The sequence below is a fragment of the Fundulus heteroclitus genome, chromosome 19 (assembly GCF_011125445.2).
Source record: "Fundulus heteroclitus isolate FHET01 chromosome 19, MU-UCD_Fhet_4.1, whole genome shotgun sequence".
NCBI lineage: Eukaryota > Metazoa > Chordata > Actinopteri > Cyprinodontiformes > Fundulidae > Fundulus > Fundulus heteroclitus.
The window spans coordinates 19,407,029-19,426,064 of NC_046379.1; the positions used below are offsets into that span (position 1 = coordinate 19,407,029).

Sequence of the window (19,036 nt, forward strand, 5' to 3'; positions counted from 1 at the left end):
ATAAAAGCAGAATTTCACCTTCCCTTTTGGATAAATAAAGCACTTTTAAATTAGAATTTTGAGTGACAAAAACAATTAACTTTATTATTATTATTATTATTTTAGATGCAATCTACTTGTAAATGTAATTTCAGCAGCAGTGCTTTCAGCGAGCCTTTTTGTATATCTTTACGTGGAGAGCCAGTCAGCGGGGAAAAGGGTTCTGTAGATTTTGAAGCTTCTTAATTAGCCTCACATATGATGGGAATAAAGGAGCAACAGTTTATTTCTCTTATCATCAGTCCTCCGGGTACACAGGTAAACTCCTGCAGACATTCTGGGGGTAAAAAACAAAACAAAAAGAAAACCTTCATGCTTTATACTGCCTTCTGACTTTCAGTACAAATCTCGTTTTAAAGCAGAAAGCACGACAGCTGACAGAGAGCTGAAATTCACTTGATCAAAAACAAATAGCCAACAGTGCTCTTGTTTTCCAGTATTCTCGTGGACGAGGAGGTGTCCCACTTAAGCCCACATTGTAAACTCTCATTGGAAGAAAACGGTGTCAATCACGGCGACCTGGCTCTGCTTTCAGCCTCACGCGAAAACAACAGCCTGCCAAAGAGACAAAACCGGAAGTTAAAGCGGTGCTTGTTCGTCAGCACGAACAATAGAGACGATTTAAACGTAGAAAACGAATGGCGGTGTTTATCATTATCCCTCCGTGGGATAGTTAGTGAAACAATAACCGACAAAGTGCGTAGAATTAAATGCGTTTAAATAGACCTCCAGAATAAGCGGCTTTAATTTGAAAGTCTTCACCGGAAGTAGCTGCCGCTGCTACTCTAGCTTGACACAGAGTTCCCTCTCCATCGTCATCATCCGGACACACGGCGGCGACAGGCTCTCCGGCAGGGACTAGTCTCCCTCTGTTCTCCCCTCTGTGTGAGGAAAAATAACACACACACACACAGAGAGACAGAGGAGGAAAAAAAAAACATCAGCGATCTCTTCCACGATACCTCCCCTGAAGACTCCGATGGATTGATCTGATTTTGTGCGGTGAGCTTGCTTTTGTTGTAATTCTACTTTTTGCTCCAACCGGCGCTGCCGCCTCGTCCTCTGTGGTTGAATCCATCTCGGGGAGGGGAAGAGGAGAGAGATAAATAACACGTTTTAAAGCGCCGCGGTCATGTGATCGGAGCGTTTCTGCGCCGTGTGGATGTGCTTTATGTTCTAGTTTTGGCGAATTAAAAAAAAAAAAAAACAACAACAACAACTAAAAACAAAGAAGCATCGTGAAGGAGAGCTGTGATTGCGGGTGATGTTTTGTAGCTCAGGGTTTGTGGAGAAAGGGGGGCTCTTGTGTTGCATCTGCAGCAGCAGCAGCAGCAGCAGGGACGGATGGGCTGCAGAGCTGAGGCCGTGAGCACCACAGTCACCGCGACCCGCAGACAGCCTCCTATTGATTAGTCTCCGAATTAGTTGTCACATTCGTTGAGCTTATTGCCATTGCCACGCTGTTAAATTTCCAATCAGGGCCGCTTTAATCGGGTTATCTGTTGTGTCTGGAGGTGCAGCCATCCATCTTGGAGGCAAACACCTATATATATATATATGGGAGGATGTGCTGGCTGCCCCCTGTGATATAAGTTAGGACGCAGTTAAGTGTTTTTGGCAGAGACATCCTCAGAGATCACCCTGAAGCTGGGAGTGCACGGGGCTGTCCATGGATGCCTGCACAATCGTGCGTGAAATGTTACACGTGGTTGAAGTCAGTTGGATGTTTCTGTTCATGATCCATGCGAAGGGTTATTTTAGGTCCTTTCTGTTCATAAATGAAACAAACAACAGCCACTTTTGCACACAGGGAACAGGCATGGTCCTCAAAGTGTGGTACGAATACGACTTGTGGCATGCCCACTCAAAATAAATGTTGGGGTTAATTATTTGCAAGGTGCTGCAAGAAGCACACGCAGTCGACAGCAGGGGTTGTACAAGTGCACCGATGTGTGCTTTGAGCAGGATCTACTCAAAGCACGGTGCACAGGAGAAGGTTTCACGAACTCTGTAGCACAAAACGAGCCTTTGGATTTTGACCTTTTGCTGCCGATGCCGCTTTGCTCTCCTGCCTACAGGCTTTCCAGCCGGATTCTACAGTTTAGTCAAATCAACTCTCAGTTTTGTTTCTTCTTAGTCTTGTTTGTTGCTCCTCTGATCATCCAAACTGTTAGTTGCTTGTGTAAAATTATTCAGCATTTGGACAAAGTCCAGTCCACTCAGCTTTGCACAAGTTCTGTCTTTCAGATGCCAAATTTGGAGTACTTTCACCAGAACCTACTTCTGATCTTGCTGATCAATACCTCCCGATGAGCAACCACCACCCCAAAGCTTTGGGTTATCCATGTCTTATTTCATCCCGATTTATGTCTCACCTTCTGCATTAAACATCTCTCATAAAAGTCAGAATTAGACCGATAAAAACAATGTTTGTCATTTGAGTAACTCTTCCTCAATAGATGAAAAGTAGAGTTGTTTATGTTAGAGATCTGTAGTTTCTTGCCATTGTATTTTCTTTAGCTTCAGTTTTACAGGTGTTGAGTACTTCTAATTAATCAGTCTGAGACTTGACTCTTCCTCTTTGAGCTTTAGTAAACAGTGACCACCAGCCTAACAGATCTTAGCAGGGAAAGCTTTTAGCAATGCATTTCTCTGCGGTTTGTAATTTCCAACACTTTTTCATCAAATGATGTTACAATGCGTGTCTGAAAAGTTGGATGAGATACGAATCACTGGAAGCTGGTTATTAAGAGGCTGACTACACTTTTTTTCACCTTGAAAAAGACAGATTTGCCTGTAGCGTAACGCTGCCCCTTACCCACCTATTGCTGCATATTGTCGGTCAGCTGGCTGAAAAAAGGTTCATATGTCTTTATCTTGCCTGAGAGAAAGACAAAGACAAATTTGGGTTTTTGTTCATGATACACCTGTAGTCACAGCAGGGAAACTTAAGGAAAGCCCTTCAAGAACAGTCATCCATCTACTGAAGTTAGTGGGCATGTCTTTTTGTTCTTGAGTTGTTCCCAGAACAATTGCACTACAGTGAAGTTAAAGAGGGCCCATCTGTAAAATGTAAACAAATATCTTTAGGCAATTTAGATTGGAAGTAAATAATTGTCAAAAGAAGGTGTCATTAATTCTTTTATCTGGATTATCTGTATCACCTGCACACTTTGTTGCCCCTGTTTTGTGTTTTGTTGTTGACTCAGTTTAGGTTCATCGATTTCCAGCATCCATTGCTACCCTCCACTGGAACAAGACTAGGAAGCTTCCATCAACAGATCTCAAATTTAGACAAATATGCTCATATTTCCTGGTTTCTTTGATATGACCTATTGCTCTATTTCCCAAGTGTTAGTGAAGGTGCCCAACTCAAGCTGCCTGAATAGATATTTATAATGGTCTCAGTTATTTAACGGCATGACTCAACACACTCAACTGTGAACATTGTGACACTAAAACAGAGCTAGACTTAAGCCACATACTGTATGAAGCTCAGCTGTGGGTTTTATAACCCCACTCTGTTCATTCAGCGCACGAAGAGCGCTTTGAAAGCCTTAACACTGCGTTTCATTGTGCTCGTAATCTTGTGGCCAAGTGAAATGTAGCCATTGTCCCGCTGTTGATACACTGAATGAACTGGGTTGTCTGACACAAGCAAATATTGTAACTATCCAGAGAATGGCAGCAATAAGGAGGAGATTGTCCATGTCATAGCAAAGCTACCAAACAGAGCAACTTTTGTGGCGTTTCATTCAAATGGCACACAGCCTCAAGTGATGCTCTTCATGTACTCGTCTTTGTTGACGCAACAAAAAGTCAAATTTTGGACTTGGATAAGGTCAATGCGTGTGCGTTGTCAGTGGGAGGAGGGTGGCAAGTTCAACCTTGACTCTTACATATCAATAGCCTGAGTGTAAAGTGACCACACACTTTAAAAGAAACAGGCCTGTGTTTTTAAGAGATTGTTGGAATTGCAAAGTGATCATATTCATGAGAGATTTGTAAGTTAAGTGCTGTTAAATGAGAAAGACATTCCAGGAGTAATGACGAGCTGAGCACAGTTTCACTGATTATTGGCTGAGATTCAAAAGCCCAAAAGCAAGCATTGTAATGAGGTTTCATGGATCTCTTGTATCAGGTAAGGCTGTTGGCTTTGTTGGTTATGTGTTAAATGTACAAATATAGTAAAAATGTAATCAATTATTAGGTGATCATACCAATATACAGGATAAAGATCATTATTTTGGGCATCATATAGTTGTTGCATTTTTTTAAACAAAATTGTCAGAAAACATTAATAAGCAGATTATTTACAGAGAAAATAGGGCCAACTTTTTTTCCACATTGGATCTGAAAATCAAAAGAAAAAGGAGATGGAAAATAATTACTTGCAATATCTCAAACACCACAATTAAACCTGGGAGATTCATAGTTTAAATACGTTTTACTGGCAATCACCATGCCACAACAATGAAGTTTTAAATGGTTTATCAAAAAGATTTCAGATGTCTTGGGAGAAGAGGATTGATGCATTTTAATGGAATAATCTGGCAGAAGCCTTTTGCTGCAGGCTTCAGAGATCCCGATGCAAAGTGGCAGGTCTGTCTCAGCACATCAATTCCCCAAGCCAGAGAAGGACCTACACGATGCTACCAGGGCAAAGTAGAACAAATAGGTTAATCGATGAAGATAGTGGATGAACAAGATAGGGAAGATGGATAAAGAAAGTATCAATGGAGGAGCTAGGGATTAAGGGACAATAAGGTATCAATAAAGGACGTAGGGATAAGGAATCAATAATATACCAATGAAGGAGGTAGGGATGAAGAATCAAGAAAGTGCCAATGAAAGAGGTAGCAAGGAAGGATCTTTAAGGTACAGATGAGGAAGGCAGGAATGGGGGTTGAAAGAAGTTGGGATGAAGGATGAGGAAGGCATCAATGAAGGAGATAGAGATGAATAATCAAGAAGGCATTGATGAAGGAGGTAGGGATGAAGAATCAAGAAAGTGCCAATGAAAGAAGTAGGGATGAAGGATCATTAAGGTACCAACGAGAAAGGTAAGGATGGGGGTTGAAGGAAGTAGGGATGAAGGATCAAGAAGGCATTGATGAAGGAGATAGGGATGAGGAATCAATGAGGTACTAACGAAGGAAGTAGGAATGATGAAACAATAAGTTACCAATGAAAAAGGTGATGATAAGGAATCTGGAAGGTACTAATGAGGAGGTAGGGATGCGAGATGAATAAGGTACCAGTAAAAGGGGTGAAGAATCAAGAAGACATCAACGAAGAAGGTAGACATGAGGGATCCATAAGGTACCAATGAAGGAGGTAGAGGTTATCAATGAAGGAAGTGGGGATGAGGGTTGAAGTAGGTCGTTATGTGGGTTAAACAGATGAGGGGGGCTTGATTCAAGAGAACAAAATGAACAATGCTGAACAGGAGAGCGAAGTAAAAAAAGATTCCACATTAATATCATAAATGTAATTAGTCAATTGTAAATTATACTAATGTCAGCAATGTTTGAATGTATGCTTTGTATCTTCAAATGATAGTATGTTGGGTACTTTGATAAATCTGGATTAGTATAAATTTGCACTTATGTATTAGTTTATTGATGGTCTCATCTGTGTAGAGCAGTTACTTGAACAGGTCCACTTGTCAGGCCTGTCTTACTATTTCCTGTTTAATCCATCCCTGACATTCCTTTCTTTTCGTTGTGATATAATAACTACATATTTTCTGAAATCAACACAGTTTTTAATAATAGCTTCTATAACACTAGTTCTTATTTCAGGTTATTAACTAATGTAATTTGGGTCATTTCATTTCTAACCAAACACTGATGCTGGCATTTGCTTTATACTGACACTAGTAGATCAGAAAGCTCAGACTACCTCCTACCTTATCCTAATCTTCCTACGCAATTTGCAAGAACAGCTCCATCTCTATAGTAGGTCCTCTCCTTATCGTGCTGCTGTGGGCCTCTTTGAGGCAAGCTGTTCATTTGGGTCTGAAAATAGCACAAGAATTGTTCTTGCTGAGACAAAGGTGAAGTCCTAAGGCTGTGATGTCATCTTGTGCTTTCTTTGCAGGTAAAGTTGTCACAGGTTTCAGTCCCTTGAAAAAGTGCTTATACCACTTAAACCTCTTTACATTTTGTCACATCACACCCATAAATGTCACTAGGTTTTTATTGCAATACTATGTCAGATTAATAGAAAATATAGCTAAATTATTATATGAAGGGAAAATAATACACAAAGAAATAAAAAGCTGAAAAGTGTGGCGTCCCTTTGTAATGTTTGGACTTTGATCTGGCAGTTCTAACACAGAAATATGCTTAGATGTAAACCATTTCCTTGTACACTGAATATCTGCCCCACCCTCAAGTATTTTGTGGTCTGTAAGCACTGTTCGATTGCGATGATTGCATCAGTCTGGAACATGTCACACCATGCAGGCTGTATATAGTCACTCCTGACTATGGCTAGACGATAACTCAATAACAATATATATTGATCGATAGACGTGTAGTACAATAGTGAAATAAAGGGGTCAATAAAAACTTCAACTGAAGAACAGTTTTCCTTCCTTTTGCGTTCTAGCCTATCATGTAGGTTAATGCTACAGTCATTACATCCTCCCAACCAATCACAAACGCAGACCCAAGGACGTGCCATCACCAGTTTTTGACCCCTTCAAAGAGTTCAGAGAGGACATCTTTTTTTCTTTTTTTTTTTTAAAAACTTGCAGTTTTGGTAAAAGGTTGGTTGAGTAAAGGGTTGAGTTTGAATTCAGTGTTTGTGTGTTTTAATCAAAAAATAGGTAATTAAGCAACAGCATAAAATGGCCAGGTCTGCACTTAACATGTCGTATATATAGGTCTATCAATAAATAGGTACTAAGGTATTGGTGATAATGCACTTAATATTAGAGTTGGGTGCTGGAAAGAGGGCGAGGAAAATGTGGCAGTGGAGGAGACTATATGTGCTCATGACTGGGCTGAAGTGGACACAAACTGATGTCAGTCAAAGCAGCAGCCACACTATTTGACATTCCCAGAAAATATCAGATACGTCTAGATCTTTGCTGTAGGTTGTCTTTGCCAGGGCCCCCCTGTCACACTGAACAGTCACAGATCACCGGTCCAACACAAATGCTGGATTTTGTTTCTCAACCAAACATTGGAACAAAACATTCAGTAATTGCATAGTGTGAAACAAGCTTAACAGGTTTTCTTCCATTATTGCCTTGGTTTAGCTCCATCTGTCTTCCCTACATCAATGACCAGCTTGCTTCTCCCTGCTGTAAAAAAGCCTTGATACATCATGATGGTTCCACCACCATGTTTTACCTTGGGGTAGGTGTTTTCGTGTCATGTACTGTATTAGTTCACCACCAGGCAGAGACAATTCCCTGTAGGCCAATAAGTTCAGTAGTCTTGTCTGACCAGAGCACCTTCTTTGATATGTTTACTGTGCCGCTATGTGGCTTAAGGCAAACTACAAGTAGAAATTCTAGGATTCTTGTTTTTGCCACTGTTCTTTAAGATTTGTGAAGTACACAAGTACAAGTTGCCCTTTGGACAGATTCTGCTACCTGAGTTGTTAATTTCTTCAGCCCCTCCAGAGTTACAATGGTCACATTGTTTTTTTACTCTTATTAATGATCAGCTTTGCCAGCACATCATTGTAGGTCAGAGGTGGGCAAACTTTTTGGATCAGGGGCCACACTGAGTTTAAAAATTGTAACGATGGGCCAGGACAGCATCATCCATCTATCCATTTTTTTATTTTGTCTATCTCTTGTGTGGTCACGAGGGGTGCTAGTGCCTATCTCCAGCTGTCAATGGGTGAGAGGCGGGGTACACCCTGGACAGGTCATCAGTCTATCGCAGGGCAGGACAGCATCATATGGCTAGAAAATGTTTAGTTCCAATAAAATCTCTCCAATACATGTTAGTTTTCTCATTTCTTGATCTACATGTTGGGGAAATTGTAATGTATCATTCATAAAAAAGCATTCTCACCATTTTCTTTTTTTCCCACTCCTGATAATTACATTTCTGAGCCTCTGAATTGAGCATTATTTGTTGCTACGATGAAATTAACAAGATACAAGACCTTCGTGTTTATTTTGACTGTGATAGTCCATATTCAGAATGAATGAATTTCCAGCTTCATTCATTTTAGTAATTGCATTTACATTGTTTTGATTTAGCTTGGCAATGATTGTTTTCACAGTTTTGTGCACCAGAGGAGATCAGGTTAAAATAGAGAAAGCTGAGATGAAGAGAAGTGGACCAGAGATTATGGTCTCTGACAACATGAAATGGTCCAACCACTTCAAAGCATTTAAAATGTCACATTCACATTTCATTCACATTGGGACAAAATAGGAAAGCTTTCTTTTTTTCTTATTTAGTGGGAACAGTGTTGTTGATCACTCTTTTTTTTGCCAGCTCATCAAAGTCAGTTTGGTTGTGGCAGTTCTAAGAACAGATCTAAGGGGTTCATCAGCCAGCTGGGATCTGTGGGGGTTCTTTGTTTTAAGTCCATAACAGTAAAAGTCTGCTCACACACGTAGGTAGTGCCAACAACACCAGCATCCTCTTGGCCATCTTCTGCATGTTTGGGAATTTGGCTTAATTCAATGAAGCGTAGAACTCACCCAGTTTAAGCGAGCTAAGCTCCTCTTTTAGGACGGGGTCATGCTGACGATCAATCAGTTCCAAATGCACATCTGGTGGTGCTGTTTCTGGATCTTGCGTGAAGGGACACGAGACCAGCTGAAGAGAGCTCTCAATTTATTTTTTCAAAATCAGTGAAGCGACGGCAGAACTCCCTGTGCAGATTGTACAGAGGTTTCCTGTATTTTCCCACATGTCGAGTGGCCTCTTTCAGCATTGCAAGCGTGGAGAAATGAGTATAAGATCTTTGTGACGTCTATCCTGAAAATGGAGTTAACTTGGCTTTAAGGGCTGTCACGTCTGTGTACATTTCATGCACAATTGATCTTTGCCTTGTAGCTTCACATTCAGTTTATTCATGTGTTTCAGAATGTCCACAGTTAAAAGCTAAATCATGCAACCAGTCAGTGAGCTCAGGAACATCCTCAGCTTTCGCAAGTAACTCCAAAAATTTAATAATTTCTTTTTCAAGATCCCAGATTCGCTAGCATATTTTCCCCAAACTTAACCAACAGCCATGGGGGTGGTAAAGCAAATCCTGGTGATCTGCATTAGTTTCTTCAAGAAATACAATAAACTCACAATGCTGGAGACCCCTTGTTCTAGTAAAGTTAGCAAGTTTTACAACCTGCGTCACTACACGGTTGTTCTGCAGCACAGACTTGCATAGCCCCTCCTGGTGGATTATGCAGAGTAAGAAAAATGACACCCTGCTTGGGATTCTCCTCTTTCACCTTGTCCTGGATTCTTTTCAGTAGCCCAAGGTTCTTTCCAGTCAGGTTTGGCGATTCATTGATGGTGACGTTAGTAAGCGTACTCCAGGGTAGCTTGAGCCTTTCGATGACTCCTGAAACCTTCTCAAATAAGTCCTCTCCCCTTGTTTTCCCCTTTAGGGATTTCATGGCCAAAAACTCCTCAGTTATCTCAAAACTGTCATTAATCCTTGACCATGAAGATTAAAAGATGGGCAGTGTCGTTGATGTTTTTGTCCAATGCCAATGAATATAATGTGAATTACTCAGTTATTTTGTTTAGCTTGCTAGTCAATGCTTAATCAATTAGCTCAACACGACGCATAACTCCTGCATGATAAACTTATTTTTTCAAACTTGTTCTTGCTTTTGGGACACTACTGCTGCCTCTGTCCTGCACGCTTTAAATAAAACAAAAACTTTGGAAAAAAGGCTGCTGCTCTTTGCTAACTTGAATGCCAGCAGGTAACTTGTCTTGGTACTGGACTCTTGGATGGTAGCTTGTTGAAGAAAAGTGTAAATTGGCTGCCAACCTCTGAGCAGTCGTTGTCCGCTCTTCTGTTGACCAGCTGCTAGCATAATTGGCATGCTTGGTGGAAAAGTGGCGGCTAATGTTGGCTTCTTTAAAAACCACAACAGTTTCTTGACAAATGAGACATACAGACTTTGATCAAGGCAAGTCAAGTTTATTTAAAAGCACTTTTCAGTAACGACAATTCAAAGTGCTGATCGCACTTTAGTTAAAAAATATTTAGCTGCACATTCCTTGTTAAATACATGGCACTCACTGTCAACCATTCTTTTTTCCACTCACCGTTGTCGATAGTCTCCAGACTAGAAAGCCCAAAGGACCTTATATGGCACGGGGGCCTTAGTTCGCCAATACCTGTTCTAGGTGATAGATTATAGTTGTCCTGGATTTTAATTCAGTATGATTTTATGAACATCTCTGCCATGATAAAAGCAGGAAGAAGTAACATCTACATTGTCTCGCAGCTTATTTCGAGTTTTTGATATGACTAATGGTGGTGACTCATCCCTATAATATAACAGAATAGCCGTCTCTTGGATCTGAGTTGTCTAATGAATGTGTGTGACATTTTTATGACGTTGCCGTGAAAGATTATCCGTCCTCTTGCCTGTGTTGAATCTGTTTGATTCATGCGATTCATCTTCTTCTGCCTTGAAACGTTCCCCTCCTGCCCAAACAGGGTGGACTGCATATAGAGAAAAGGGAACATGTAAGTGGAGACGTCCCAGACTTTTTTTTACTTGAAAAGATCCCCCACAGGGTCAACGGTAACAGGAGATCTCCCCTCATTTACTCCGCGTCCTCCAGGAGTGGATGCAGGGCTATTCAATCTCTGCAGTCACACCAGAAAACTCTAACTATTTTCTCGAACTATTTTCCTCCTATGCAAAGCAGCGGCAAAACATTCATCTGTTTTGCAGCTGTGATCTGTTCTGCTTTTGTTGGGCTGATGATTAAAATAGCTGTCTTTTCCACATTTGCCTCCAAACCTGTTTTTAAAAAGTTAGAAACTGATGTACATCTCCATCAACCTCGCATCAAATAGTAATATTTCCGTACTTCTTGTGGATAAAATGCAAGATAATTGTTTTAAAGGCTACATTCTAAAACATCCACCAGCTCTTGCTGCAAATACTTGTTTAAAAATACTTATTGATTGCTTATGTACTTCCAGTCTCCACTAAATGTCTTTAGATTGATGTTTATCTTGAATATATGTGCTGTACTGTCTGACGGGGGGATTAGGGAAAAACCAGAAGATTGAAGATGTGAATATAAATGTCAAAGAAGATTATCTGATATCTGAAGGATTAGTGACGATTCTGCGGTTTTCCTTCTTGGATTTCTGTCCGCGGTCTCAGCTTTGGTCCAGGATCAGGCCGTAATGCGTGCTTCTATAAGCTCATTCCCTCTTTTGGGTATTTTATGGGGTTTTATGGGCAGTCGTGAATCACGTTGATCTCTTTCTCTCCGCAGTGGCTCCCCTCTTTGTCGTTAGTTTAGCAGAGTGGAGCAAATGCTCACCTGCTTGCAGCAAGTGAAATAAAAACCCTGCATACAGGGTTGTTTGCTTTCCAGAATCCTACCAGGTGTATTGTTGTTGGATTCCCGGTCTGCAGGTGTTGCACAGCAGTGATTTGTACTTGTCACCTGGTTTGTCAAAGTTTGCTTTTATTGCAACCTGCTGACAGACGATGATAAAACATTTTCAAGTTTCAACCATCCTGCTTACAGCCTCCCAAGAGAAAGTTCACACTCCGTCTCTATCCTCTCCCCTGGAATACAGTGCCTTGCAGATGTATTCATACCAGTTCGGCCTTTCCCAGTTTTCTCACATTACAGCCCAGAGTTTTAATGTTTTATATCGGGATTCGGTTTTATAGACCGACATAAAGTAGTTGTATAAAAGTCCTGGACATTTTCTCTTTTTTTCTGTTATGTTAAATGGAAGAATTATGCTTTACAGATCAGGATCTAACAAGCCATCTATACTCGTCTACACACTACACTTCTACAGACTGAAATCTTGCCCATTCTACTTTGGCAAAAAAGATCAAGCTCAGCCGGACAGAATGGGGAGCCTTTATGAGCAATAGTTTTAAAGTATTGTCACAGACTTTGATTGAGCCATTCTAACACATGAGTATGCTTTGATCTTAGCCTATATGTTTAAGGTTGTTGTTCTGCATGAAGATGAACTCAAGTCTTTTGTAGCCTCTTGCTGGTTTCCCCTCCAATTACTGCCTTCTCTTTAGCTCGATTCATCTTCCTTATCAACTCTGACCGGCCTCCCTTTCCTTACTGAGGACAAGCATCTCCGCAGCATAAGTGATAGTTGTCTTGGATTTGAATTTGGGGTATCTAAGTACCAGCGATATTGCTCCTCACCCGACAGAAAACCAAAATAATTGTCACTCTTTGTACTTGCTGCCTTGACAAAAATCATACAAAAGTTGTAAATACCCATCTTTTTTTTAATTACTGGCTTGGTGGGCTTTCTTTTCCACTTTCTGAATATTTGACGCATGAAGGCAGTGGTTCCCTATAGGTGTGGGGTTGAATCGCCCCTATGAAAAACCGTTGCTGCCATGAACCAAACCAATAGCACGCCACATTTAATTTTGTTGTTAAAAAAGGAATGCTTTTCCTTCCACTTCACAGCTATGCACAATTATGTGTTGGTTGATCACATAAAGTACATTGAACTCTCTATAATGTGACAAAATGTAAGCAAGTTTAGGGGATAGACGTACTTTAGATTATCACATAATTATATTTCAGATTATATTTCAAGCAATAGCAGTAAAATATAATGATTCAGAGCAACTGAGATATATATATATATTGCTGACATGCTAAAGCTCACATGCAGTGGTGGTAATACCTTAATGACAGAAAATAGAGGATTGGGGAAAAATGTGAGTTATTATTGTCATTTCCAAATCCAACATTAATGCCGCAGTTGCATGATTTCTTAATAATTTGCGCCGTTTGTGTCAGCGTTACTAGGATTATCCCATCAATGTTGGCACCAACTTCGGTTTTAAAGTGAAAGTGGTGAGGATCAGAATGTGATTCTGATCGTTATAAAACCTTTTGATTTTTAAGCATGGAGGTTTATAATACTTTTCCATCATTGTTCCTTTTAAACCCAGCACTCATGAATCATGCCCCATGAGCCAACAGCTCATCTTTTCCTTTGATGCGGAGAGCTGTGACAGTTTCCCATATCACTAATGCCACCTCTCCCTATCCACAGACACTGTAAACAAGTATGTTTCCAATTATCTGCGTCTGAAGTCAGTTTGGATGAAAGACAACCCTGCAGCCAACCATGTTTCACCAGCTTCAAGCCCCACTTCCAGGGACACCTTGAGCCTGGATGTTCATTAGTGTAACTGGGTCTATAAAGATGGAAGGGCTCCTTCTAAGGAGATCGCCTCACTCATTAGAGAAACTGCCTTCCTTGGGCCAAATGCTCCGTGCTTAGGGATACAGAAGCCAGGAAGCGGTTTGCTGCTGCTGCTGTGTGTTTTTTACTCCGGCGCTCTTAATCCATAGATGCATGTGTGTCGAGCTCCTGTTAAAGTAAACAAAAATGAACTGCGTGCCATCTTGTAAATGTGGTGGTGTGGGGAGTAAATTCTTTGCACATGTGTGGTCATGCAACACGTTGGAGAAGTAAACCATAAAATAGTTAATTCAAGTACGTTAAAGTGCATATTTTAAGGCGAGCGCATACAGTGCAGTCGCAGAGGTTTTTTTTTTTTCTTTGTCAAATTAGAGGGTGAGTATCGTGTTTAATTTAAGCCTAACTGTAAGATTTTTCTGAAGGCTTTCTCTGAGTCTCAGAGGAAAATCTGAAATAATGGAAGATTAAATCATGTTTTCCCCAAGTGGGGCAGCTTTGGAGCTGTTATTTTTACCTACATCCTCATTCTGTCTGCATATCTCTCCCTCCCTTCGCGCTCGCTTTGTCCTTTTTTCCAGACGATAGAGGATGGGCTGTGTCCAATGTAAGGATAAAGAAGCAGCGAAACTCACCGATGACCGCGAGACCAGCCTCACACACAGCTCCGGGTACCGCTATGGCTCCGACCCCACGCCGCAGCACTACCCCAGCTTCGGCGTCACCACCATTCCCAACTACAACAACTTCCACACCGCCGCCACACAGGGGGTGACTGTGTTCGGAGGCGTGCACACGTCCTCGCAGTCTGGCACGCTTCGGTCTCGCGGAGGGACAGGTGAGACTGGATTTGCACGACTTGATCCGTCTGCAGGTTACCTGTATGTATCCTTCAATATCGCTGCTGCACTTTTTCCGGAAACGTACTGCAAAACTGTTTACAATGCAACTGTCTATCGTTAAATCACTGCTGCACCTTACTGCATATTTGTTTACATTGCTTACATTGTCTTTACATTTCAATCTGCCTACTGCTCACTGCTGCACTTTATCCGAAAGTTAAATTGAAAGTTATCCTGTATTTGACTGTGATTTACCACTGCATTTTTCTTATCCTGTACTGTAAATTCACTGCAAGGTATCCTGTAGAGTTACTGCAATCTTTCTGAGCTGTATGAAAAAACGAAATTTCGTTCTGTATGCACTCTGTGCTACAAAATGACAATAAAGTAAGTCTAAGTCTAAGTAAGTCTAAGTCTAAGTCTAAGTCTAAGGTTTAATGCATGCACTTTCACAGCACTGTAAGGTTTAAAACTGCATTTTTTCAACTCATTAGTTGTACTTCCTTGTGTCCGATTTACCAGTTTTACATTTTCCCCATGTGGCGATCACAAACTGCAACGTGGTTGGTCGGGATATTAAGTTGTAGAGCAAGCAGTGCATGGACTCCACCTGTGTGTAATGTAACCTTAGTGTAAAAACAGCGGTTCTATGAAGGTCCCAGGAGTCAGACTGACACCGCTGGAGTACAAATACAACAGAGGTTTGTAGGGTTGGGCTATTAAACATTCTTCCAAGCTTTGTAAGAAAAAAATTATGTCTTAATGACCTTGCACCAAAACCACTAAGTGACTTTATTAAAAAAAAATGTGGGACTGTAAGGCAACTTTAAGGTTTCTTCCCAAAACCCCTATTGCTCAAAGTACTCTCTCTCTCTCTCTCTCTCTGATAGAGGTACTGGACTTTGGAGCTCAATCCCTGTTAATTTAAAGTCTGTAACCAGATTCACCATTTTTTTAAAAAAAACACATACCAAATCCTGACTGTGTCAAAACCAGCATTATAATCATAATACAATGTTTTACGGCCACGTTTTAGTCCCTCCGCTACATTTGTCTGTATGCAAATATGTTATTAGTATCACTGCTAACTCTTTTATCATTGTTCTGTTTACTGTTGCACTTTAGATAATCTGTTTTGAACAACTCATCCACGGACAAGTGCTGCAAATTAGCCCACTGACACTGCTTTCCCTGTTTGTCTATATTATTGTGTTATAATGAAGATAAAAGACAAAACAAATATCAATGAGCCCTGTTCAATCTCTCCACCAAAAATTAGTATTCCGCAAATATAAACCCACCAAGACATGGTCTACTACTAAGACGTGGTTTCCTAAACTAATCAAAAATAGTTAATTAATCAGAAGAGCTGTCAAGAGTTTCATGGTGACTCTGGAGGAGTTGCAGAGATCCACAGCTCTGGTGGGGTAAATCTGTTGACAGGTGAGCTGTTAGTCAAGCACGCCTCAAATCTGATCTTCATGGGTACAGTGGAAAAAAGAAAGAGAGCCTCGACAATGAGAGCTTGAATAAGTCCCATTTGCATTTCGCCACATGAGGCTCACATGCAAAACACGCCACATTGTGAAAAAACTAACCCCGCATATGCCGTAAACATACCATCCCCTAGAGGTGGTACCTTTCACGTTTGAAAGTTAAAATCTCAAAAAATTTCAGTGTAGCATATTTACTTCTCAATATATAAACTTGTTTGGATTTAGAAATAAACATTGTGAAATAAGTTATGAATTTTGCTACATTGCCTGAATCCACACCACGTAAATCAATATTTTTTTTTTTTTTTTTTACCAAAACAACAGTTATCAGAGGCACACAGAGTGAATGTGGTAAATAAGGGATTGAAGTTGTGTGTGAATCAAATTCAGGGAATTATTTTAGCCCAACAGTTTCAGAGGAAAATAAAATATATTAACTATACTATATAACTATATAAACTAGAAATTTGCTAAACTGGCAACTGGTACATGGTGCTTCCTCAGATTAGAAGTATTCCCACCGCTGGCCTTGCGAGCCTAATCTGCAGCGCATTTTGAAAAGTGGAGCCAGACTTTTCAGAGCTTTCTATCAGCCATGCTTGCTTTGTTTACTGGACCAGTGGCTACTGATGTCATTACACTCTTGTGTGTGTGTGATGCTGTGTTCATGTCCAGCATGGAACATTGCCTACTCTTAAACTTCCTCAGTTTCAACAGGATGCGTCTCGGTAACCAAAACATGGTACCATTTGATTATACCTGAATCAGTACTCAGTAGTACAGGCAGGATTTAGTCGGGATCTCTAAAAGTAGTGAATTCGGTACCCACCCTACCCTACCATCCCGACTTTGAAACAGAGTGGTGGCAGCGTCATGCTGTGGGAATGTTTTTTTTTTTTTTTTTTGCAATAAAGGAGCAGGTCAGAGGTGACGAAAGATAAGAGGCTGCAAAAGACTGGGGTGAAGGCTCAAATCTAGCAAGGCAATTATAGAAGGTGATCTTTCCAATCCTAAATGTTTCCATTGTAGCCAGAGCTACAGTGAAATGAAAGATGAAATGAAAGATTTAGGTCAAAGCGTTATTATATTTTAAAATGGCCCAATTCCAGATCTTAATTCAACTGAGAATCGGTAGTGAGAATTGAAAATTGATTCTCACAGAAACGATCAATCCAGTTTGCCTACACTTGAGCCAATTTGCTTTTATTCTTTTCAAACATTTCTTGTTTTTGATATGAATCACTCATTTTATCCTTCTGTAAAATGCTTTGAATTATTTCGCGCATGAATTCTTCTATACATGAAATGCTGTCTTGCCTTACAAGAAGACTGGCCCAAAATTTTACTCTTAAAAATATGCATGCATGGTTTTCAACTTTAAACATCATGTGTAATTTCTCTTCAAATTGTAGTGGAATTATTCATTACTTCTTGTTGGTCGCTCACCTAAAGTCCCAAATAAATGCATTAAGTTTTGTGGTTACAACGGGACAAACAGTGGAAACAGGTGGGGATACTCTTGCAGATAAAAACTGGATTTCAGCCTCTGGTCTTTGGAACTGCATTTATCATGTGACATTCAGCTTAAGGTAAGGTTATGCAGGGCAGTTAAAATGGGAAGAAAATTTCAGTTTTATAGGGAGGAATATTTAAACACCTTTAAAATCCTCTCAGTTTTCGCAGCTTTCGCAAAAAAGCTCTCCGTGGCTTGGATTATTAGATTTTTCTGCTCCAGTATTGGCATGCTGCGATAAAGGAATCTATCTGTGAAGGACATGCGACCCCAGCCCTCTGGTTAATGGAAAACAGAGTGACCTAATTTATAGCTGGTGCTCTGTGAGGCACATCTGACAAGCAGAAGGGCCAGACATTTTGCCGAAGAGTGCAAATCCCTCTTCAGTGTGTGTGGGGCTTCTGCTTTAAGAGTTTAAAGATGCATACATTTAATGCATCTCTTTGTTTAACGATAACTGTTTTGTCCCAAAGGTGCATCAAAGCATCATCAGCTTGAAAGATTAAGGAAAAGTTTTGTGAAAATAAATTAAATAACGCCAATGGAGATGTATCAAATGAGCTGGTTTAGATGTCAAGAGGAGATATTAGGCAGTTTTGGTGGGTTGAATAAATTATGGATCCATTCAGAAAGTGACATAATTCAGCAGTTGCATGCTTGGAAGACACTTGGATTGCAGAGCCGTCTTTATCTCCTAAAAGAAAAAAGATGGCAATCCTTTAAGACGTAGCCATAGCAGTTTACTGGCAAAACAGTGCAAAACAAGTTGATTTCTGTGATAAAGTCTGTTCCTGCTGTGACTCAACACCACAGCATTAAAGTTGCATTCCATAAAACCGAGACGGCAAGCGGCAAAATGGACGCATGTTTTGGGGAGATGATGCAGACTCTTATGACGATTTGGATTCCTCACATGGTGCCTGTTTGCAGTTCAATAAATGTGAAATGTTTTTATTTAATGCCTGACATTAAAAACAGGATTGTTGTAAATTGAACCCCCCCCCCCTGCTGCCCACCGGTGTTGTCCGGTTCGCCTCTAGCAGCAGGAGTAAAAGTGGCCGTAATGCTGTGACATCAATGTTTTGGTTTGTTTTTCTATGTGTTAAAATAAGTGATAATTGTTGATTGATCTGATTGTGGGTGGGGTTAAGGGTTTATAAGCAGATCGTCTGGCCTCGTTACAGAGGAGGTAATAATGTGCAACACTCAGAAAAAAAACAATGCAAAAGAGTTTTAATTATTGAAAGCAGCTTATTTTTTATATGTACTTTATTCCCCCATTTTCCCTCCTATTCTGCACTATAGATTTTTTGGGAGGTGTGTAAATAAAATCACCGCCTTCAGACTCCGGCCTGCCTTTCAGGATTTTTACTCATTTTTGGAGTCATGATTATGGTGCCTAGGCCTAGAGATCCAAGGAAGAACCTGCAACATAAAAAATAAAATCCCACCCACCAAATGGGGGTCACTAGTCTGTGGTAATGTTATTTTAGGGGTCGCAGGCTGAAAAGATAGGGATCCCTTGCCTTCCTTCATTCCTTCCTTCCACTTTTTTCTTTCCTTCCTTCATTGCGTCCATCCTTCTATCTTGGAGTTCTAACTCCCTCCTTGTTTTCCATCCTTCTAGCCTTCCTTTTTTGAATCCTACTTGCCTTCCCTTTTCTTTTCCTTCCTTCAATACACCCTTCTGTCCTTCCTTCCTTCCTTCCTTCCTTCCTCCCTCCCTCGTGGTCTTTCTACTTTGTGTGATGGCA

The 19,036-nt window shown here is 40.5% G+C and overlaps 1 protein-coding gene across 1 annotated transcript in view; it reads left to right on the forward strand.

Moving 5' to 3' along the window:
• Window positions 1-884: 884 nt before the first annotated feature.
• Window positions 885-19,036, forward strand: part of LOC105939053 (tyrosine-protein kinase fyna) — a 33,479-nt gene continuing 15,327 nt past the window's right edge. Inside the window, exons 1-2 of the mRNA XM_012881059.3 lie at window positions 885-1,041; window positions 14,013-14,269. Coding sequence (XP_012736513.1) covers window positions 14,023-14,269 — 247 coding nt within the window. The 5' untranslated portion in view covers window positions 885-1,041; window positions 14,013-14,022. The remainder of the gene's footprint in view (window positions 1,042-14,012; window positions 14,270-19,036) is intronic.